At 48.1% G+C, this 22,486-nt stretch overlaps 8 protein-coding genes across 8 annotated transcripts; 3 read left to right on the top strand and 5 right to left on the bottom strand.

Moving 5' to 3' along the window:
• Positions 1–183: 183 nt before the first annotated feature.
• N7508_001243 (uncharacterized protein) lies at positions 184–1,307 on the bottom strand (the record flags this gene model as incomplete). Its single annotated transcript, XM_058459309.1, has 3 exons — positions 184–429; positions 498–968; positions 1,047–1,307. The coding sequence occupies 3 exons, from the start codon at positions 1,305–1,307 to the stop codon at positions 184–186; spliced, it is 978 nt and encodes a 325-aa protein (XP_058322841.1).
• A 3,100-nt stretch (positions 1,308–4,407) lies between these two features.
• N7508_001242 (HpcH/HpaI aldolase family protein) lies at positions 4,408–5,368 on the top strand (the record flags this gene model as incomplete). Its single annotated transcript, XM_058459308.1, has 4 exons — positions 4,408–4,574; positions 4,609–4,764; positions 4,809–5,044; positions 5,106–5,368. 4 exons carry the CDS (start codon positions 4,408–4,410, stop codon positions 5,366–5,368), a joined length of 822 nt encoding a protein of 273 aa, XP_058322840.1.
• A 124-nt stretch (positions 5,369–5,492) lies between these two features.
• On the bottom strand, positions 5,493–6,182 carry N7508_001241 (RraA family protein; the record flags this gene model as incomplete). Its single annotated transcript, XM_058459307.1, has 1 exon — positions 5,493–6,182. One exon carries the CDS (start codon positions 6,180–6,182, stop codon positions 5,493–5,495), a length of 690 nt encoding a protein of 229 aa, XP_058322839.1.
• Positions 6,183–6,240: 58 nt separating this feature from the next.
• On the bottom strand, positions 6,241–6,858 carry N7508_001240 (RraA family protein; the record flags this gene model as incomplete). The annotated part of the gene is made up of 1 exon (XM_058459306.1): positions 6,241–6,858. The coding sequence occupies one exon, from the start codon at positions 6,856–6,858 to the stop codon at positions 6,241–6,243; it is 618 nt and encodes a 205-aa protein (XP_058322838.1).
• Positions 6,859–7,530: 672 nt separating this feature from the next.
• Positions 7,531–8,800, top strand: N7508_001239 (uncharacterized protein; the record flags this gene model as incomplete). The annotated part of the gene is made up of 2 exons (XM_058459305.1): positions 7,531–7,692; positions 7,748–8,800. The coding sequence occupies 2 exons, from the start codon at positions 7,531–7,533 to the stop codon at positions 8,798–8,800; spliced, it is 1,215 nt and encodes a 404-aa protein (XP_058322837.1).
• Positions 8,801–9,107: 307 nt separating this feature from the next.
• N7508_001238 (SMP-30/gluconolactonase/LRE family protein) lies at positions 9,108–10,182 on the bottom strand (the record flags this gene model as incomplete). The annotated part of the gene is made up of 2 exons (XM_058459304.1): positions 9,108–9,414; positions 9,461–10,182. The coding sequence occupies 2 exons, from the start codon at positions 10,180–10,182 to the stop codon at positions 9,108–9,110; spliced, it is 1,029 nt and encodes a 342-aa protein (XP_058322836.1).
• A 1,462-nt stretch (positions 10,183–11,644) lies between these two features.
• On the top strand, positions 11,645–14,221 carry pakA (mitogen-activated protein kinase kinase kinase kinase STE20; the record flags this gene model as incomplete). The annotated part of the gene is made up of 4 exons (XM_058459303.1): positions 11,645–11,682; positions 11,736–13,552; positions 13,736–14,070; positions 14,117–14,221. 4 exons carry the CDS (start codon positions 11,645–11,647, stop codon positions 14,219–14,221), a joined length of 2,295 nt encoding a protein of 764 aa, XP_058322835.1.
• A 1,246-nt stretch (positions 14,222–15,467) lies between these two features.
• Positions 15,468–16,412, bottom strand: N7508_001236 (lipase family protein; the record flags this gene model as incomplete). The annotated part of the gene is made up of 2 exons (XM_058459302.1): positions 15,468–15,852; positions 15,952–16,412. The coding sequence occupies 2 exons, from the start codon at positions 16,410–16,412 to the stop codon at positions 15,468–15,470; spliced, it is 846 nt and encodes a 281-aa protein (XP_058322834.1).
• Between the last annotated feature and the right edge of the window lie 6,074 nt (positions 16,413–22,486).

Here is a 22,486-nt window from a genome sequence, read left to right as displayed (position 1 = left end):
TAATTAGTGTATCCAGTCGACAACCATAACCAGGCATATCGACAGCGCCAAGACGGCATGGGTATCGAGCAAACGAGGAAAATACTCTCACAAAAAGTATAGAACCCAACCATTGACAAGAGAAGAAAAAGAAAAGAATGCTATGTATGTGGCCTCGCGGGCCCGCCACGAGAATTATGGGCATTAAGGTGCCTGGACGAAAGGCCAGCCGTCCTTCCAGCCTAGAGCGTTCCAGGCGTACATGTAGTTCGAGTTGTCGGAGACAGTGGTGCTTTGCTTCTTGGATAGGGGGTAGTAGTGGTAGTACATGACGAGACCGAGGTCCTCGTCATTGACAACACCGGGACCACCAGGTCCGAAGACTTGGCCGTGGGAAGAGAGGAGCATTGTTCCGCCGGTCTGAGTACAGGGGGTGCCATCGGCGTCAACCTGAGGTTATATGTTAGTACGGTTATCCAGGAATTTTATACATTGGGTAATGTATGGGGTGAACATACAAAGTCACCGAGACCAGTCTGGGAACGGCACACACGGATGTGGTACTCAGCACCCTCAGGAGGATAATCCTGGGTGTACTGTCCGGCAATACCAGCAGAATAGATCAGGTAGTAGAAATCACCGTGCCTGAACTCGTAGGAACCCTCTTCGCGGTGGTTGAGAGTCGAGTTCCAGGAGATCTGGTGAGGAGTAGCTGAGCCGACCTTTAGAGGGGTCTCCATCTCGACCTGGTAGATGTCGCCCCAGAATGAGCCGAAGTTCATGTAGTCCTTGCCGTTGATGCTGATCCAGGCTGGGTCGATACGGTTGTAGTTGCTATTGGCGGGGAGGCCGACAACACCGTGGTCGGTCCAGGAACCGGGTTCCATTGTTTTGGAGGTTGCTACTCCGATTTCTGAGTTTTGGGTACCGATTTTGGAGAGAACGTAGTACATATAGTACTGGTCGTTTTGGTAGTGGACATCAGGGGCCTGGATTGTTTGTTAGTTTGGTGCTTGATTTTATATTACCAACAATAAAGATTGTTGGTTTTTTATATTCTTTCATACCCAGATATTCTTGCTGTCGACGCCATCGATGTGAATGTTGGATCCGTCTGGCAGGGCTGAACCAACATCCGTCCATGGGCCCTTTACTGATGGTGAAGTATGGGTGTTGACACCAGTACCGGTAGCGAAACGGAAGTACTTTCCATCAGATACTCGCTGGATCATAGAAGGATCATGAGTCCAGCAGTCGCCAGTGCAGGGACCCCTGTTAGGGTATGCACTGACTAGGGCAGAGGCCAAGAGAACGAATAAGCCGAGCATGATAGAGGGCGAGGGAGGGAAGAGAAGGTTGTCGAAAAAAAGCTGTTGGAGAAACAAAACGCAAGACGAGAAAGCAGCTTCAATTTATGTTGAATCGGACAATGCTCGGCTCCTGGCAGCTTTCTTTCATCCCCACGCCAGGTGTGAGGCCAAGAGTATGACCTTTCCACACGAGAGCAATGCTCGTCCAATCAAGGAATGAGGACCCCTGTCCATCGGCTGCGGCCATGTAAGGCGCGCATGTCAGTATTGAGTCGGGTTTAACTGGACTCAGGGCCCCGAAAGGGATAGGATCGAAGCCGATAGCAACGGGGGAGTGTTGCTGCGTTCCTCTGTGGATCCTTGACCAGATAGGCAAATAAATAACAATGACTAACAAAGGTGAACAAAGGGAGAGGATACTGTTAGGAGATTGTTATCCCTGATGTGATATCTCGCATCCTGGATCCAAGAGCTACACATTGGATCGGTTGCATATCCCCACTATCTGTGACCATCTCACAATATCAAGGTACAATGTCTCTGGGCAACAGGGATAATACGACAGTTGTCCTGCAAATGTGTGTTTTGGTCCCACATTCAGCTTTCAGCAAGGGAGGACTTGTTTGCCCTACGCTAGCGAATTCTATGTACAATGTGTAAACTTTCAGTCCTATTTTAGTCACTACCCAGTAAGCGGTGATCTTTGAAATGGAATTGCTATCTTTACATGTGTTCATCATATTTGCGGGTACATATTGCGTGGCTTCAATGACATTTAGCTTGTTTGCGCCTTGTGGCCCGAGCAAGGATCTGCATCTCCATGTGGACCGCAAAGGCCAATCACCCGCTAAAGTAGCTTGAGATCGGACCTCGAATCTAATGTTTGCGATCAAGTCATCAAGGGTACGCGAAATAATCCTCTATTATAGATCTTCACGAGTTAGCTTAATTTGTTTCAAATCGCCATCTTGCAAGAGAATCGCCTCAGATGATAAATTAAAGTGTACCTGTACATGTACGCACATGTAGACCCTAAACATGGATTATTACCCGAAGCCACCAGCCCAACCGATGTCATCGACTCCAATCCAAGGCAGACTTTTAAGCCTCTTTGGACCCCGCCTCCTAAACAAAGTTTAGATGGTGAGTTGGCTGTGTATTCTATCAAGATTCCTAACTATTATGTTCGGGAGTGAGATTCAGCTGGGCTGAGTGTTGGTTCATAGTCATTGGATCGCGATATTTTCACCGCCACACGCGCTATGTTTAGAGCCTCGGTAGGGGTCCATATAAGCCGCCAAGTCGGGGGTGACTATGGAATTATCGACGACATAGTCTTGGCTAGCCGACAGTCGAGATGCGAGGTGCAGAGATCAGTTGATTCGAGTATATTGAATGGGGACTAGGCGATTGCATCACATCAAGTCGATGTTGCACCACAGCCTTACCCGGATTGATTTGTTACTTCCGAGAACTTCCGTATCAGTAGTGATACTGAGTGGCAGTGAGTGTGACGATATTCGTGGTACTTTCCGGTTTAAATGTACGTGGACCTGGTCGGGTGGTTTGAATTTCAGTGTGAGTAGAGCGCAGGCCAGATACATACATGCTTAAAACGCACATTTTCCACGAGCCTATGCGGAAACTCGGTGCTAGACAAGATTAAGTTTCTGAGTGCTTATTTCAAGCTGACCTACGTATTTTAAAGTCTCGATAGGCACTCTCATAGAGTCGTGGAGGCCAAAAATATGGAACCAACACATAGACATTAGCGCTGGCGGTAGGGTGAGCATCAACATGGCGACTGGTGACCTTTTGTTCTCGGCTCTAGATACCAGCCTAAATAACTTCAGGCGATCTACTGTAGAGTCCGATCGCCGTCAATGGATTGACTGAGAGGGTCATAAAGTTGACCTGACAATTCAGGTGTCGAGGCCCCCACCGTGCGTTAGTAGCAATAGCATTTACGGTACGGTACACTCAGATCAGTCATTATGATGGCTTGCAAAAAAAGCACGCCATGCTCTCTATATTTATTAAAGGCTTTGCCGTTATTGAATTCTTGGATATTGTTTTTTTTTTGGCATAGTATAGCCCAATGTATTCCACAATGTGCCCAATTGCGCAAAAAGTTATATGCGGATATCGCGTCAAGCAGGAATCGATAGGGAACAAGATACTCGTTCTGCTCCTGACCGCGACATTGGGCCAAGTCGTACGTCCGACATCCCAGGGGTGGCCTATGAATAACTTAATTTACAATATGTGTAACTTGCGCGTGTTTTCTTGGTCTAAGTTGCTGACGAATCTTTAAGGAAGCGGAGGTTTTGCCGTCTGAAAAGAAGGCTTCAATTGCCACACGAGAGTAAATAGGGAGTGGCGAGCTCTGAATTGCACCGTGGTATTCGGTGTACTCAAAACGATGTCACCGATGACTATGCGAGGCTTAATCTGCCGTCGGTGACACTTCATCTCACCGAGACCAAGAATTCGGAAGCCGACAGATCTGTGTTTTAAAATAGACATTTCTGCTCCTAGATAAAACAAGTTCTTACAGTTCGCTTCAGGCATTAGGAGTCAAGGTCAACGCATAAAATCTTACGCCAAGGTAGACAGAGGAACAACCATTCATTATTATTCAAAAGTGAAGACTGCAGGATATATATACAAGTTTAATTTCAAGTCGATCAAAAGTAAAATTGTTTCTTCTTTCCAATGCTACGGCTATTGTCTAGGTAGTCGTCATTATACAATAGAGCAGAAACTGTATATATTACAGAGAAGAAATGGATCGATAGACAAAGAATTACCTACTGGCTACTCGAAGGACATTAGAATGACACCACATTTTCGACACTATGCACTGTGCCAGAAATATTCCTGAAATCTCTCAGATGCGAACAAGAGTCCTTGGAAATAATGTCTTCAAGCTAAACACCACTTCAACTATGAGCGCCACTCGGGATAATCATATGTTGCCGGTGGTAGAACAACCAAATTTCTCCTGCATTCATTATCGTCGCTTATAATCTGCATTGTATATATCACACCTTGTCATCGCTGTCTTCTCCCGGTACAAAATTCAAGAGCCCTCATTGATTTATCGAAGAAACGCAAAATGGTATACCCATCAGCTATCACAAGCTTGATTCACAACCCACATTTACGCCTGCTCAATGCTCTCCGAGCCAACACGAAGCCAATCATAAAATTCTTGGGCCTTTCGTCTTTTCGAACAGCCCAAGTGGTAGCTCAAACCGGTATTGATCTTAGATTCAACAGGGAGTTCTTCATACTTGATCCATCTACTAATGAACAGACAGGGCATTATCATCGATTGTGAGCACGGCCATATCAGCGATGATTCCATGCACAGTGCAACAGCTGCAATTGCTGCTATGGGAGTGTCGCCGCTTGTACGTCTCAGAATGACTCACTCGGATTTGGTTAAAAGAGCTTTGGATGCTGGTGCACAGTGAGTATCGCGAAACTTGCCAAGACCAATGCTTAAAATGGTAGTGGCATCGTTGTTCCTCAAATCAATACCGCCGACGAAGCAAGAGCCGTTGTTGCTTGTTCCAAGTTTCCCCCGCAAGGATTCCGTGGGCAAGGTTCGGCGTTTCCAGCTATCACCCACGGCATCGACATTCCAACATACCTGAAATCCGCCAACGAAACGCTCATTACCTGTCTTCAGATCGAGTCGAAAGTCGGAGTTGAGAATGTCGACGGGATGTGTGCTGTACCTGGTGTTGGTTAGTGATTAGTTCGATCCACGAATCCTATAAGGATATTGTTTCGCTGATATCAGTCAAGACATGCTCTTCATTGGGCCCAATGACCTGGCTCTATCGGTTCTTGGATACGTTCCTGCAAAGGGTGATGAGCCTGAATTTGTCGACGCCATCGAAAGGATTGTAGCGGCGGCGAGAAAACATGGGAAATGGGTTGGTCGATTATCAAACGATGGCGCTACAAGCAAAGTCCAACTAGAGGTTTTTGATACTGTGGCGATGAGTTATGATATTCGGGCGATTCAAAACTGGTATACATCGGAGTTGCAAGTTGCACGCTCATAAGACAGGTGAAGTTGCGACTTTGAATTATTTGGTGACTAGGAACAGTATTATTGAAAAGAGACAATATGTGCTCATGACTATCAAATTGCCACGTACGGCCCTAGTAACTTCTTCCAAATCAATGTTAACCCTTGCGCTGCAGCGTGTGATAACCAAGCTTTTCTCTCGCCTCGGTGATTGAGGCTCCTCCCGCGATCAACTCCCGGATGCCATCCTCGCTCTTGTCGATCTTTCGTGCGACTTCAGCTACCTCACGAGCTCGGTTTCGCGGAACAATGACGACGCCGTTTGCGTCGGCAACAACGATATCACGAGGCTGAACACGAACTTTGCCAATACCAATTGATTCGTTGACGCCCCCAACCTGAACACGATCTTTACCAGTTCGCATCCAACGCCCAGCAGTGAAGATCGGATACTCATCATGGATCGCACGGGTCACATCGCGGCACACACCATCAATGACAGTTCCAGCAATGCCTCGCAGACCAGCGTACTGAGTCATGATATCGCCCCAAACGGTACAATCAGTGCGACCACCATTGTCGATGACTACAACATCACCCATGGCAACGTCGTCGATGAAATCTCCAACACTTCCCGGTGGGTTGCTGGCAGGAACGTAACGCACAGTGTAAGCCGGTCCAACCGTGACATCTTTGTAATCAGTCAAAGGCATGATATTGAACGCCTGTCTGGGAATCCCAAGTTTATCAAGCGCATCAGAGACCCCAGGGGTATCTGAGTTGGCGAACAGCGCCGACAACTCTTGATCCTCGACACTGGCTTCCTTGGGATTCCGCTTAGAAGACATCGCAGATGTAGCAGCTGCCGGCGACGTTGTAAATTGGCGTATGGCTTCAAATTTGGCATCATGACACAGATTTGTCGCCTCGGACATCCTGGACCATAAGGGCCTGACGACGATCGATTTTTGTTCCTAGTTCCACGACCTCCTCAATGTGCTCAGCTGGAATAAACACCGTTCCGCAATTGTCGGCGATCACATTATCATCTTGGTTCACCATGACGCCTCGCACCTCAAGGGGAATGCCCGAGTCTAGTTGCACGATTCGGTTACGAGCGCTGATCATGGTCACGCCACGGCCGTAAAGGGGATATCCAATGTCGCGGCTGCCGTCGATGTCACGACTCATTCCATCGATGATGGTCCCGCGGATTTGTTTCATCTGTGAGGCATTCGCGAGGATATCTCCCCAGCATGAGACGCCCTCCATGCCACCAGAGATGACGAGAATGCGATCATCCGTCGTGACAGCATCTACCACCGGGGTGATTAGATGAGTCGTGGGAGCGGTGCCTTTCTTGATGCCCACTTTCACCGTACTGGCGCGTCCACAAATCTTCGGGCAGTCCCAGAGGGGCCGCAAGCCGTATGTGGCTCCTTTGAGCTTGAGAAAATCCAAGGCATCAGACATGGTATTGGTGTCGAGCGTCGAAAGTCGATCCAAAATGCTGGGTTGGCTCATGGCGTCGACCGTTGAGATCTGTAGTCAAAGTAATTTGGGAGGACTGTTTCACAAAAAAAAAAAAAAAAAAAAAAGAAGAGATATGAACCCTTAGGCTATGTGGTGGCTATATGAAGTTCGGACTGACGGCAGGGGATGGCTTTGACCGAGTCATGTAGTTGAGCTCGGCGAAACACAAAGGGCTGCTCAAAATTATCAAGTTTGCTTCACCGGTCGTTGGGGTAGCTTCTTCAGCCAGTGGCGATGTCGCGTAAAGAATAGGTCCCGAAGCTCGTCCTGCCGAAGCCATAAAGTGCATACGAGAAAGAGCAAGACCAAGGAACACCAGGCTGCAATAGAACATCATAGGCGAGGGTGCCGACAAGGTACCACTACGCCGAGTTAACTGTATCGATCTGTGAGATATCCGTTTCGCCGCTATACATTTGGACATGCCCGGCCAAGATCTCGGCAAAGTGGGCGATACCCGAAGCTAATCTCAGTCAACACCAATCTATGAATTCGGCAACCTATCATTATGCCGTGACTTTGGTTGAGAGAGTCAGGTTAATAGGGCCGACATGTTAAATCTTCGAACGCATCCTTTCTCGGGACACGCGTGAGACATCATCAAAGCTATCTCTACAAAGAAACTTGGCTTCAAGGTCGCCAGCTCAAAGATCTACGTCAATGATGGGAAGTCAATATCTTGATCTGGCGATTACCCCAGCGGACACTGCGTTCGGTCTCATGGCCGACTTCGATGTAGACACTCATCACAACAAAGTGTCTTTAATTGCCGGAGCATACCGCGGAGAAGACGGAAAGCCCTGGCTCTTGCCCAGTGTCAAAAAGGTACTTTTAACAGCATTATGCGGCAAAAAAAGACAACAATTAACGACAAGAATAGGCAAAGCAGTATCTCAGCGACACCATCCACGAATACTTGGGCATTGCAGGATCACCAACTTTCATCCACTTGGCAAAAGACCTCGTCTTTGGACCCGCTGCATCCAAACTCCAAGATAATATAGCATCGGTTCAAACAGTGTCCGGTACAGGCGCAAACCACCTAGCAGCAACATTCCTGGCCCGCCACCTTCGTCCAAATCGCGTGTTCATCCCGGGCCCGACGTGGATTAACCATAAATCGATTTGGGAAATGGCCGAGGTTACAGTTGCAGAATATCCCTACTACTCCCCTGCCTCGAAAGAAGTCGATATAGTCGGGATGCTGGATTCTCTGGATCAAGCCGAGCCTAACGACGTCGTCATCCTGCAAGCTTGCGCGCATAATCCTACTGGGGTGGACTTGTCAAAGTCTCATTGGATGCAGGTTGCGGAGGTCGTCCGGCGCAAGCAGTTATTTGTCGTCTTCGACAGTGCGTATCAAGGCCTCGCGACTGGCAATGTTGACGGCGATGCGTGGGCAGTTCGCTATTTCGTGGAGAATGTCCTTGCCTTCGAGACACCTCCCGGTTTGTGTGTGGCACAGTCATTTTCGAAGAACTTTGGGCTGTATGGCGAGCGTGTTGGTGCTTTGCATTTGGTTGTTGCGCCGCATCTTTCGGCGAAGGGCGCTCGTAGTGAATTGATGAATATTGCGCGAGCGGAGTATTCTAATCCGCCTCGGTTCGGGGCAAGCATTGTTGAGATGGTCCTTGGGGATCGGGAATTGAGAGACCAGTGGAAAGCGGATTTGGAAACTATGAGCTCACGAATTCGGGAAATGAGGCATGAGCTGAGGCTGAGGCTTGAAAAAGAGACACAGCAGGATTGGTCGCATGTTGAGGCGCAAACTGGAATGTTTAGCTATACAGGGCTGACCAAGGAACATGTTGCACGGCTGCGAGATGAGTTTCATGTCTACTTGTTACCATCAGGTCGGATGAGTGTGTGTGGATTGAACAAAGACAATGTCCAACACGTGGCACATGCTATTGGAGAAGTCATGAAGAATTAGACAAGCAGGAGCAGCCGATACTGCAAATTCTGTATTGAGATCAAGATACGACAATTTCGAATACACTATCTGCAGTAACCTTTCGAATCGATAGAACTGTATCATCTCTATTGATATACACAGTGCTCTTGCGGAATTTGATGCTCACCGACTCAGAGTATTGAGGATTCTGGTAGGAGTACATATTAGCTAATATAATGCTCCAAGCCACCATGTCTTTCGTGTGGGAAGCATTTGCATCCTTCTTCACCCTATATATCAGAACAAAACACAAATGCTACTGCGAGGCAACTGAACAACCCAACACTCACGCCTTCACAAGGGTACCCTGAACCTTACGGTTCAGCTGCGCAGAGTAAAGCTTATTCTCGTTGAGAATAAACATGCGGCCATTAAGACCAAACGAGAAGTTAGAAGTGCCATTTTTGACAAGAATCTTGCCAAGCAGAACACCACCGGGAGACCACACGTTGACGCCATCGCCACATCCAGCATAGACATTGCCCTTGGTATCGACCTTGATACCATCGGGAATACCAACACCAGGCATAGCAAAGACACGGCGGTTAGTCAAGAAGGGCTGGCCGTGGGAGGTAGTAACATCAAACGCGTAGCTAGATAGATTAGCAACAGCCCTTCAACATTCAAGATCAAACTTACATAGTAGCAGGCAAAGAATAATCCTTGGACCCATCACCAACGGTCTCCGCTGTATCAGTGATATAAACAATCATCTGATCAGGTGAGAAACTAATCCCATTAGGCCGTCCAAACCCATCAGCAACAACCCTCACATCCCCAGTAACAGGATCAAACCGATAAACCTGACTGGGCAACTTAGGCTTCGGCCGAATCCCCTGGACATACCCATAAATAGGATCCGTAAACCAGATCGACCCATCATCATGCACGGCGACATCGTTCAGCGAATTGAACTGGCGTCCGTAGAAGGAATCCAGAAGCATCTCCGTCTTGTACGGCGGTGTAACAGACATCTGGACTAGACCACCCGTATCATTGAGACCACCCTGGGCAGTCCAGAGGATGCCGTTGTTGTGATTGATGCCGCCGTTTGCCATGGACACGGTGGTGTTGACGATCTCGGCTGTGAGCGGGTACTTGTTCAAGCTGACCTTTGAGATTTTGATTGTTTTTTGGTTGGTTGTTGGGTCTGTGAACATGTTGCTGGACATGAAGAGCTCGTCTGTGGTTGGGATATAGACGCTTGCTTCGTGGGCGAAGGGGTAGTCATTGTTTTCCACGAGTAGGTCTAGTTTGGGGGTATGGCCGATTATGTCTAGAAAGCTGGTGTTGTATACAGCGAATGCCGAGGGGATTGTGGCATTGGCCTGGCTGGCTTGGGGGGTGATATGGGTTGCCATGTTGAATAGTCAGACTGGATATAGCTGGAATGTGAGCTTTAGGGGGGGGGTACGTGGGCTTTTAAAGTAGCTTCAGGTGATGTCAATCCTGCCAAACTCTCTTCTCTATCATGTGGAGCATCCACGTCTGGGCTAGATCTGTGACTCCACAGGAAATTCGCCGAGGTTTTGCCTGAAGATGTCGCTGATTTCGACTTGAGGTTGTCCAGTGGCTCTCCAGAGGTAATCTGTTCCGGTAGGATTTTCGGATCTCGGGCCATCTACATAAGCTGAAGATTCGCGCACTATCTCCGATCTTCGGCCTGAAGAACTGGAGTAGCCGTGACATGTACATATGTACACAACTAGCGAACTTTGAGATAAATAAACCTCCGGAAGCAGACTCACAGAGCTAGATCATGTTAGGATAGTACCTTTGGGATAGGGGAAGGGGGCTGTCGATCTTGTACCGAAAGAGACAGCCGAAATTATCGCCCAGAATGCCATCACCCACAATATAACTTACCTTTAGCAGTGGGAAGAGCCTGTACAATGCTTGCCACTATGCCTGGAGTCATCAGCGCTATGATGATATACCAACCCTACGAGTATCCAGACTAAAGCGCAGGGAATCAAACAGTAGCCCCAAGTTGGCACTGGCATGTTACGACATGGGCGAGCCAACAGTTCGAGTATGTCCAATCGCGACTATTACTCGAATATAGCGAGTCAGCCAGTGGCGATAGGTTCTTAGCATCCGGTGGGCGCCTCATTCTCACTCTTAAGATGCCATCTCCCGCCATCAGATAAAAGTGCTAAATATTGGATATGAGAATGGATCAAGTGAAGTGTAAGTTCCCGATATCGGTGAACACGATAGACTCTAGGGTAAGACCGTAATCCTCGTAGATGGCAGTGGCGCAGGAAGAAATTTCCCCAGTCGGGTGCAGTGGCCGGAAATGAGAAGGAAATGGAGGAAATGGAGGAAATGGAGGAAAGGAAGGAAAGGCGGGATCTGTGCGGATGAAATGTTAAGGACCTGCGTTGAACAGCGTTTAACCTTTTTAGGAGTCGCGGAATATGCAGTAATTGCGTTCGTAGGTGTGTAGAATAGTATAGTAGAATAGCAACTGTACGTGTCTCTCAGAAATGAGGTATAGCAATAATATGAAGTGAGACTCAGCCTTGATATCGGAGGATTAACAGATCTATTCTAAGAGAGTCTTAACGTTACAAGTTAACTCTCATACTCTCTGCCGTTTACCTGTCAACCCAGCCACTCCCCTTTTCTGGTCTCCACGTGCAACTTCTCTCCTCCTCCATTCCAGACCTCACCTATTGTTCCCTTCCAACCTTCCATTCCTCATCTCTGGGGACTCGGTTATCCTCCATCTCATCGTGGTTGGTCGAGTGAAAAAGTCCTTTGACCCCTCCTCGGCCCAATTTCAATCTGTCTCGTGTAGAGACAGAAACTCTACGCACCATGAATCAGGACAATTTCCCATTGAAATTCCGCCGAGCGTCTAGCAAACTTCACAAGGACCCCCTAGCTTCAGTTCGCGCATTCTTCGCAGTCATCAAAGCACCACATCGCTCAAACGCACCCCCTCCGCCCCCGTCTATCCCCGTTCCTCACCCAGCGGGAGTCGCGAGCATAATCGGTCGCGATCCAACGCACAATTCGGCTCCTCCTCATCGTCACTGGAACAGAACAGTGGCGGGCCGTCGCCCTCTAACGACGAATCCAGCGGCTTTTTCTCCAACTTCACCTCTCGGTCCCGCACTCGCAGCTCGAACCGCTTCTCCTACAACGAGCAAAGCTCAGATGAACTAGGCGCCCCTTACGAAACGCGGGGCATGCTCAGTGCATTGGATGAGAACAGCGCTGAATCAGATCCTCATTCCCAGCAAGCCCCCGGTCCCCAATCTCAACACGCCAGCCCCGATAACCGCGGACGCCACTCACTCCGCCAGTCAGCCAGTTTCACCACGCTCACCCAACGAATGGATCCTTTTGCTCATCGCGAGACGGAGCGGGCGGCGAATGCCAAACGATATTCCGATGATGGCAACGCGCCGCCGGCCCCGCGAACGAGACAGAGCAAGAAGGCGAGCTTCTCCAGGTTCGTGGACAGTATGCTTGGCTCCCCCGGTCGCAACATGAAAATTTCAGCCCCTGAGAATCCAGTCCACGTTACCCACGTTGGTTACGATAATCAAACTGGTCAATTCACTGGTCTTCCCAAGGAATGGCAGCGGTTACTTCAGGAGAATGGTATCTCCAAAAAGGAGCAGGAGGAGCACCCGCAAACCATGATGGACATCATGCGCTTCTACGAGAAGAACACCCGTGGCGATAGCGACGATGAAGTCTGGCACAAATTCGACAATGCGCAAGCGACGCAAGCGACGAGTCCAAGAGGACCGTCTCCTCCGGGCAGCCCACGATTCCCGCAAAACCACGAGAGCAGTTTCGAGAATCCGCGGGCACCACCACCAATTCCACGCGGGCCTCCAGCAGGCACACCGAGCATGTCCCCATCACTGGGCGGTATGGTGCCGCATCGCGCTCCTCCTAAGCCCCCAGGCATGACCCCATCCCGTCCTCCTCCGCAACCCCCGGTCTCGAATTCCTACGGTGCCCCGCAAAGACCCCAGCTAGAAACCTACGGTTCTTCATTTGGTACTCCGACGATACCAGAAACCGAGACATTGCCTTCACCGCATCGCAGTCCCTCCACCTCCCGAAACGGGACGCCTGCGTCCAACGCACCGAATGTTATCGCATCCCCGACACAATACCAGCGACAGCAGGAGCAGGTTATGGCCGCAGCCCAGCAGGCACTGGATCGCAATCGCAGCCAGCGCCAACAGGCACAGCAGCCTCCGGCCATCTCCACCTCAACCACTGCCCCGGCACCCGATCTGTCGTCTGGTGTGTCGCCTTCTACGCGCGCTCCCCCGGCTGCTCGACCCCGACAGCGCCAGCGCCAAAGCACTGCTATGGATATCCGGTCGCGTTTGATGTCCATCTGTCGCGAAGGCGATCCTACGCAAATCTATTACAACCTCAACAAGATTGGTCAAGGTGCTTCGGGTGGAGTGTTTACCGCGTATGAACTTCCTGACAACAATTGTGTTGCGATCAAGCAGATGAACTTGGATTTGCAACCCAAGAAGGACCTAATTATCAACGAAATCCTCGTTATGAAGGACAGCAAGCACAAGAACATTGTCAACTTCCTCGAGAGCTACCTGCACGGATTGGATCTTTGGGTTGTTATGGAATACATGGAAGGTGGCAGTCTCACAGATGTGGTCACTTTCAACATTATGAGCGAAGCACAGATCGCCGCAGTCTGTCGAGAGGTGAGTTACAGTACCGGTGAAGGTAACTACGAGATGCTAATCATTCCCTTAAGACTTTGAGCGGTCTCCAGCACTTGCATTCTAAGGGCGTTATTCACCGAGATATCAAGTCTGACAACATTTTGCTTTCCCTGGATGGTAATATCAAGCTGAGTAAGTCTCTACATTCTTTGACCTTAATGAATGGCATACTAACACTGCCTAGCTGACTTCGGCTTCTGTGCCCAAATCAACGAGTCGCATAACAAGCGGAACACCATGGTCGGTACCCCATACTGGATGGCTCCCGAGGTCGTTACTCGTAAAGAGTACGGCCGCAAGGTCGACATCTGGAGTTTGGGTATCATGGCCATTGAGATGATCGAGGGCGAGCCACCATACTTGACCGAGTCGCCATTGCGTGCGCTGTATCTCATTGCCACCAATGGAACACCAACAATCAAAGATGAACACAACCTCACCCCTATCTTCCGCGAGTTCCTTCACTTCGCTCTTAAGGTCGACCCCGAGAAGCGGGCGTCGGCACACGACCTCTTGAAGGTATGTCACTGTACCCTATTTCTATAGCCAGCACTAACTCTTTCAGCACCCATTCATGTCCTTCTGTGCACCCCTTTCGCACCTCGCCCCCTTGGTCAAGGCTGCTCGCGCCAGTCGCGCCCAAGAAAAGGCCCAAAAAGGAGGCGCTTGAATGACCACGTTTTCCTATGTTTCGGTTCTCTAATTTCCGTCTTACTTGATCTCCTTGACGCCTCGCTCAGATACCCCGTCACCTCCAATGTTTCTTCTAGATCCCGACGTGCACTGCCATACATCGTGGGATTCATTACTTTGTACCCAATTTATTCATCCATTTATTCCCCAACACATCGTCTTCGATGAAAATGATTCCAGTCATGAGCATGTTTGCAATATCTGCTTTATGTTTGTTTACATCTGTGTCCATCTATCTCCATCTAGGTTTCTGTAGTACTATGTTCTGTTGGATGCAAGCGGCCAGTGAGATACAATTCTATTTTCTTGTTTCCTATCAATCTCAATGGAACTGCACGCAGATAGTTCTGCAGATATTGGAGTGGTACATTGCCTAGGCTACTCGATTCTTCTGCCTGCCATTTGCTTCTGACTGGGGCTGGACACAGACTTACTTCATGAGCGAAAATTATATAGGAAGTATAACACTACGTACACTGCTTCCGTGGCGCGCGATTGCGAAAGCGCTGTGACACCTAGACGGGTGTAAACTTTGCTACGGAAGACTATGCACAGTGTTGAGGTTCAGGATGTCGCGTACCGTAGTTGAGTAATCGATGAATATTCCAAAGGGGGTCGAATGAGGAATTGAACCGAGTTCTGTACAACTGGAGCGTGGAAACCACATGGCAATACTTTCACCTCGGCTTGAGAGGCAATTTCAACCTAAGCTCTATCATGTTCTTCAGAGCTTGAAGAAGGAACTAGACCGGCGCCATATATGTAATATATTTCAGAAAGTGGCCGGTTCGGACAGACGGCCTGCCTTCGTGCTTCCATTGAGCGCAGATGGTTTTAAAGAACATCTTCAAGCAAGCGCAACATTAGGGTGTTTTGCCTGAGAATGCTGTGCCATTTAATAGAAAAGGAGAAGCGCACAATCTCATGGAAGGCAAGAGCCGGCGGTCATCAACTTTAGTTCAGGCAGCTAAGATGTTTAACGATGTGACGAATTATCTCGAACTACGGACTATCTCTGAACTTCAAATGGTGCGTAATTGAGCGACGATTTGAAAAATTTTGTTCCAAGAATATTTCTAATTGAAATGTCACTATCAGCATAGCTCTCTCTCCGAGCTGTACGTGCACTTTTATCTGTGAGTGAAATAAAATTCGCCAATGCTCTCATGTCTTGTCTTCCAGCTTTCGAAGTCCACGGATTGGTTTAGCAAACTCAATCCTATTTACCAGGTGCAAGCACCACTACTCATTCCGAAATAAGTAACGTGAGCATCATTCACTCCCTGTCCGCCCTGAGCCTCGCAGCACTGAACCTCGTCTCCAGTGCAAACATTCGTGTTTTCAGGGCTAACGGGGTCAACACTCCAGTATTCAACGCCGGAATGAACATAGCCTTGCTCAGCTGGAGGCAGGTTTGGGATGCCATCGTTACTATGGGTAATTCGGAAGAACCGGGTTGTCGTAGGGCTCGCCGCTTCGAACCCCTCATTCATGTACGACGCATACGCTTGGTTTCCGGTCCGCGGCTCGCCGAAGGTGTACAAGCTAACCTGATTGTATGTGGCGGACAGCTGGGCGGCAGTTATGGCTGCCATTGAGGCGCCCAGACTGGCTCGTGTGTTAGTCAAGCCAATCAGGAAACATCAACATGGGATAGGAAGAAGGAGTATAAGATGGTTGAGTAAGGGAAGAGCATCATTATCATACCTATGGCCCGTGACCGTCAATGCATACTCCGGGTACTTGCTAGCTTGCTGTTGAACGAGGGACTCAACCTGATCTTGGACTGAGACCCATCCAAGATAGTATCCGCCATGCACTTCACAGCCGACACATTCAGGAAGGGTATCGAAAGGCGCGAGAGTGTAGTTGGTATCGAGCTGCAGGTTCGTATCACTGCCGGTGCCGCGAAAGACAGTGATAATTTCTTGACGACTGTCGTCGCGGAGAACCCATCCGTTGATATCTGTCTGGGGATTGTATATCTTCTCCACCGTGGTTATGGTCGCCGGAATGTTGCACAAGTTCGCGTAGGCAGCCTGGGATATGGTGGCCATTTCAACCAGACGATTGTAGATGTTGTCGGAGATTCCCTGGGTAACAGTGGCCAGGACTTGTCCGGCAGCCATAGAACATGCGAGCACGCTTATTTTGGAAAATGTTTGCATGGTAACAGAGCCGATTGAAGAATATTGAATGGACGATGGTTCAATAAGGATACTTGTGTCTCACGTTTAGTTTTTTTCTCGGAGCACATCTACATGACTTAAGTAGTGGACTGGAGAGTCACCTCGAGGATAAAGACAACAAACTGGTGTCGATCATATCCCATTAAAGCTCTGAAACTTCGTCGCATTTTACCGGCCACGAGTCCATCTATCAACCCAGAGCCTCCCGTGCGCGTGCGCCAACCGCAGTCGATTGATTAATAGGATTCCTTCCTGGAAAGGTCCTGTTTCGGCCTGAAACTTAAGAGACCCTTTCATTCCGGGATTCTGGCCTGGCGTCCATTCACTGATGAGTCTAGATTGGTATGCTATTGGCGCCTTCGGGGCAATGGCCCTGAATATGATAATTCTGAGGTTGGCGCGGATGTTCTTGCACCCTACTCGGCAGTTCTCGACACTGGAACTCCCGTATGACTTGCCAAACCAGGAAATTCGACCGGCTAGTCGAGTCGGTTTTTAAGGCCAGGCCAGGAAGTTTCAAATAGGAATTCGCGCCGCCACATTTCAGCGCGGCGATCCACATGGAGCGTCCTCCGCATCTTTTGAGGCGGATTAATTGCTGCGCCGTGGAACCCGAAAGCCCGCCGGGTCGTGAGGCACGGCATCTTGGATACATCTTTTCAGTTTGCCTTTCCTAAGGAGATAGACTATGTATACATCTCTCAGTCGTTGCGTGCAAGTGCTGGCCCTTCAATTGTCACTTGAAAGATTTTCATGTTATCGACAATCCTAGGGAGGCTGGGACGCAAAGGTACAAAAATAGCCCTTTCTCCACCTAAGAAGGCGGCCCAAGCCGTTTTTGATTCTGTTTAATCACAATGGCCAGTGCCAAGATCTGTAGATCACTCCTAACTCTGTATGACATTCAGGGTTTTTTGGGGGCCTCTGGTTGACCAAGTGGGGAGGGAAAAGTGGGGTCCATGAACATATAACGTCCAAGTTTTTGATATGGTCCAAGTCCCTTAATTAAAGGCCTGTCGTTTGAAGACAAAGAATTTCTCCTTGACTAGATATTATGAGCACTGTGAAAGTTTGAACCCGGTCGGCCCAGTTGCGGTGGTATTAATCAAGACCTAGTTTCATGTAAAATATTTGATAGGCTGCGTCTAGTGATTTCGCTCCTAGTAATTACTTCCGTCTTAGCAATCACCTTAGAGCGATAGGTAAGTGTAGAGGCCCTAGGAATACCTATCAGGCTTTATCTAGTTAGTATGAGGTATTTTTAGGTAGGCAAATAAGGGGCCGCGAATGCCATTATAGGAGGCCAGACTGTCTAGGAGACATGATCGATAGGTCTAGATATTAGATACCGAGATCGCCAGAGTTGAAGTCGTATTCCTAGGAGCAAGCGGCAAGCATTATCAAAGATCAAGCGAGAAAAGAAGTAGATGAATCAACAGACAGGATTTACAGTACAACCCATTCAGTTAGTTATTTCTGAGATATTCCTCGGTGTTGTAAACCCCAAAATTGAGGGTGGGATATTTTCCGCAACTATGTAGAGACGGTCACGGGGATACGAAACTCGACGAGTTGAATAGTGGTATAGCCGTAGGATAGTAATGCAATAAATGTGGCCCCACTTTGCAACTAGGATCGACCGCTATGACATCCATTCGTTAAGGGGACGACGGTGTGTGTTAGTTAAAGACTGCATTAGACGGGGCTAGCGTGGTGCAATTTATTAAGGTAAGCTGTTTGACTCAGCCCTCCCGCTTTGCTTAAGTCGCGCTCAGTGAGCAAGTTAGAGTTGTCAGGTCACGCTCAGTGAGTGGGATCGTATGAGCGAGTCATTTGGCTTACGTAGCGAACACGTGATGCTCAGTTGCAATTTCATTGCTTATGTAAGGCTCAGGGGCGTGCTCAGTTTTACTCAGTGAGCAAAAAGCGGCAAGGGGTGAGCACTAAAACGGAAAGAAAAAGCCATTGGTCGCGCGGCCTAAAATCCGATGTATATGTGACTCTATATACTGGATTTCAGACGCACGCCAAAAAGGCCTCTTTCGGCCTTATGGGCACAAACGACAATTGTCCCGTATGACTATACCTAGTTTACGGCACTAACCACGTGATCATGCAAGTAGTAGAAAGGTCAATTATCAACAAGTAGATCTTGCCACGGCAAATCTACTATTCTACTTTCTACTCATCTACGGAGGAAGAACTCAGGATATATAAGGACACTCATTCATATATCCAGTTTAGTTCTTCGTGTTCAATTATCACATTTTGTTACTTATGTCTACTGTTCAGAAACCTTTGGTGACTCTTACTTGAGTATAACTTGACAATACTACGACCAGACCAATACTTCGGTATAGATCTGTTCGGCGCTCTACCTGGCATCGCTTCTCGATACCCACAAAAGGACTTAGCCCGTATAAGGCCCGACAGGCAACGGTACGGTTAAGAGATAGATCGTTGACGTTGGAAGCAGAGAAGCATAGGTAAGTATAACCTGGAATCTTCTAACCTAGCGACGACCCGTTAGTCGTGCGTAAATACAGCCAAAGCCTCTAAGGAGTATAGGAAAGATTATAACATACAAGACGTTGCTATAGTTGGTGCAAATATATGAGTGAGACAAATTAGTACGTCTTAAATCTTTGATATCTCGAAGTATATTCAAACTCGCCCCTATGAGTGATACAACATGTCTGATTGGAATATTCGAAATCAGCTTTACCTTACTGTAACACTCTCTCAGACAGTTTCCCAGCACCCCACTTGAGGTGCACTGTTCCAAATTAGGCTACTTCCCCGCCCTCCTTACATCGACTCGATCGATGTACCTTTTGCTGAGTCATGTAAATCAACAGTAATAACGTCGTTCTACGAGGCTTTCGGTAATCAATCAACGGCAAGCTTGGTCTGAGGGCAAAACGAACTGAGCCATCTAGGAATTATGGGAGTAAGATGCAGTACTGAATCTCTCCGGTCGCTTTAATCTTCGGTGGCAAATATCGCATCTCTGGATGTCAGGGCGCATCATTTGCGGCAAATCCTAGCTTTTATCGATGATACCAAAGGTGGTCATCATTACTATATGAGCTATGAACCATACATTTGATCTGTGGTAATAGTGGTGGCGAGCTGAAGCCTAAAGATCTCCCTAGGCCGACGGTCATCTTAACTATACCGTTAGATTTCCGCAAACGGCTATAGTTCTATATTGAGCATTGAACTATCTAGATTCTATCACAATGGAATATTCCAGCCCCGTAATCGAGTCATACATTGTCTTCCTTCACATGGTTATCAAATGAAGCGAAGGATTGTATTATCCTAACCATAGGATACCGCAAATGGTAAATGAATGGCCTGTCTGGCCAGACGATCATATATATGTACGTGTTCGCATGGGTTGAGGATATTGTTCTTTACTCCAAATATTTTACATGCAACACTCCGCGCATCGCCCAACAATCCTCTCACATTTTGCGTTGGTTCTGACATATCACGAACCAGTCCTCTATGTTTCAAAATGGTCCCCCAAACAATCTCACTGGCTGCCATTATCTCACTGTCCCTGATCTTGATTCAAAGGATCGCTGGTCAATCCGCTGGTCTATCCACTACTCCATCAGATTGCACAAGCGATCAGATCCAGAACAATAATCTTGGGGCTTGTGTGTGTCATGGGAGCGATCATACATGCGACAACAAGTGTCAAGCTACTCCGCTAAATCAAAAGTGTACACAGCCGCAGGATTCACAGGTCCAGTTGCAGGATTGTGATTCCTCTTGCGCGGGAGAGCACAATCACTGTTGTTTCGGCTGTTGGATATGGTTCGAAGCCATCTGTTCTTGCTTGAAGAACGGTGGGTGCAAGCAAAGCAACCCCAACGCACCCTTCTGGCTCAAGGTCAATAGCCAATTAGCCTCTACGAGTTTACTGATACCAAACATTCTCTATCTGCAACAATATCAAACACTGGCAACCTCTGCGTGGGACTTTGGCCAGAAGATAGCGTCTGACCCCAACAATCAGGCGTTGGCTATAAACTCTGCGCACTCCATAACTCAGAAGCAAATCCACATGCACATTTGTAATGTGAATACCAACATGCAGCAAACCCTGACCAACCTTTATCAATCCCACGGCCAAAAAACCCCTTCCTTCTACAATATACCAAGAGAAATTACCGCTGGTGGTGGATTTAGAATGTTCTGCCGGGCGTCTCAAACCCCGCTTCAACCTATTCCAGGAGATGTAATCTGGAACGATATCAACTCAGTCCTGAAAATTTCAGACGTATGCAATTATTATGTGGGTGCCGCGGTGATAAGAGACAAAAATAACTATACATGGGCATGTGTGACAGCTGATCATTTAAGCACGGAAGTTCAAAGGTTCTGTGCCTAATGTGGCTGGAGATATTTGTCAATAGGCTTATTCCATTTCTTGATTCCATTTGTGCCCAAATTGTACTCAAGTTGAACCTACCGAAGTATTGGTCTACTCGTGAGTGTTGTCAAGTTATTATCAAGTAAAGAGTCACTGAAATTCAGAGTAGTAAACACAAGGAACAATGTAGGATTGAACACGAAGAACTAAACTAAGTACATAAGGGAGTGTCCTTATATATTCTTCGTCTAGCTACCCCCACAGGCTACTCCTAGGGAGTAGAGAAGGGCTTAGGCTTATTCTCGTTGTCTACTCCTTTTTTCTACTCCCGTGGAGTAGCCTCTGGAAGTAGCTCTTTGTCTAGGTCACGTGGTTGACGTCATAAAGGTTAGCGTAGTATTCATTAAGATGGTAGGTCGCAGGCCCAAGGTGGCCTGTTGGTGCGTGTCCGACCAGGGCGGATCATGCTTTCGCTCACTAGGCATAATCGCGGTTTCTCTTCTCCCTGAATGCCTGGAGGTTCCCAGGTGTAGGATGTTGCACGTGACTTTGATGACAGATGGATTGGTTGGCTCTCGGTGGCCCATCAGTAAGTTACAGTCACGCATTGATTGGTGACGAGTGTCAGGACCATCGACTATCCATTGTTGGAACTTGCTGTCTTCCGTAACTTGCTCAGCCAATAAGGGCATTCAAATCTCTGTCATTTATTACTTGCTATTTCTTGCTATTTATGCTATGCTCATCATTAGTATTCCGCTCATTCGGAATTACTATAATTCCGGTTCCCAATCCGTATTCATGAATGCAGCACTGACATCCATGTTGCCCCTGAGGCGTGACTGCATGCCTCAGGAATTGTGGCAGTATAGTACTGCTTCACCGCCCGGAGCAGGGCTAGTCCTATATTTAGTTCACACCCGCTGACCCTCTCCAGGGTCAGCGTGGTCAGCGTTTAGTCTCTTCTACAAATGAACCATATTGTACTACACGTCAGCTGAGAATTCTACTTCGCTTACCGAACCAAACCCAGAGACTCGGCGTGGTCTCACACAAAGCCAGAAGTGGGAGACCGACAGGTCCAGAGCGAACGGTCGCATTGACGACGCCAATTTTTTTTTTTGATGGGACGATGGCGACGATCTAGAGAAGAGTTGCACGTGATACAATTAGCGTGTTGCATTTTATTGATGTAGCTTACTCAAGCCGCTCATGCCTATGCTCAGCTATGCTCAGTGAGCAGGTCAGAGCGCTCAGGGGCGTGCTCAATTGCACTCAGTGAGCAAAAAGCGGCAAGGGCTGAGCACTAATATGGAACGAGAACGCCAAGAAGTGGCAGAGGAATTCAAGTACATAGGGGGCGGAAAATTCAGGCAAAAGGAGTAGCTTATGGATAAAAACCCACTCCTAGGCAGAAGTGAACTTGCAAGAGAAGCTTCTTGATACGAATACGACCGACTATCAACTGCTTGCAAGTAACTTTTTGCCGCGCTAATATCTTTGAACAATCCCTGAAATATTCCCCTATCAGGTGCCATAGTCAATAAATGAACAATAAACAATAAAATACCATAAACAAAGTAAGGTGGCAAACAAACTAAGTAACCTAGGCTGCTATATAACATCGTCATAATGCTGACTCAGGTGATAGTCCCCAAGGCTCCGT

The sequence above is a fragment of the Penicillium antarcticum genome (genome assembly GCF_028974205.1).
Source record: "Penicillium antarcticum strain IBT 31339 chromosome Unknown utg000002l_segment0_segment0, whole genome shotgun sequence".
NCBI classification, from domain to species: Eukaryota; Fungi; Ascomycota; class Eurotiomycetes; order Eurotiales; family Aspergillaceae; genus Penicillium; species Penicillium antarcticum.
This window is presented reverse-complemented; position numbering and strand designations above follow the sequence as displayed.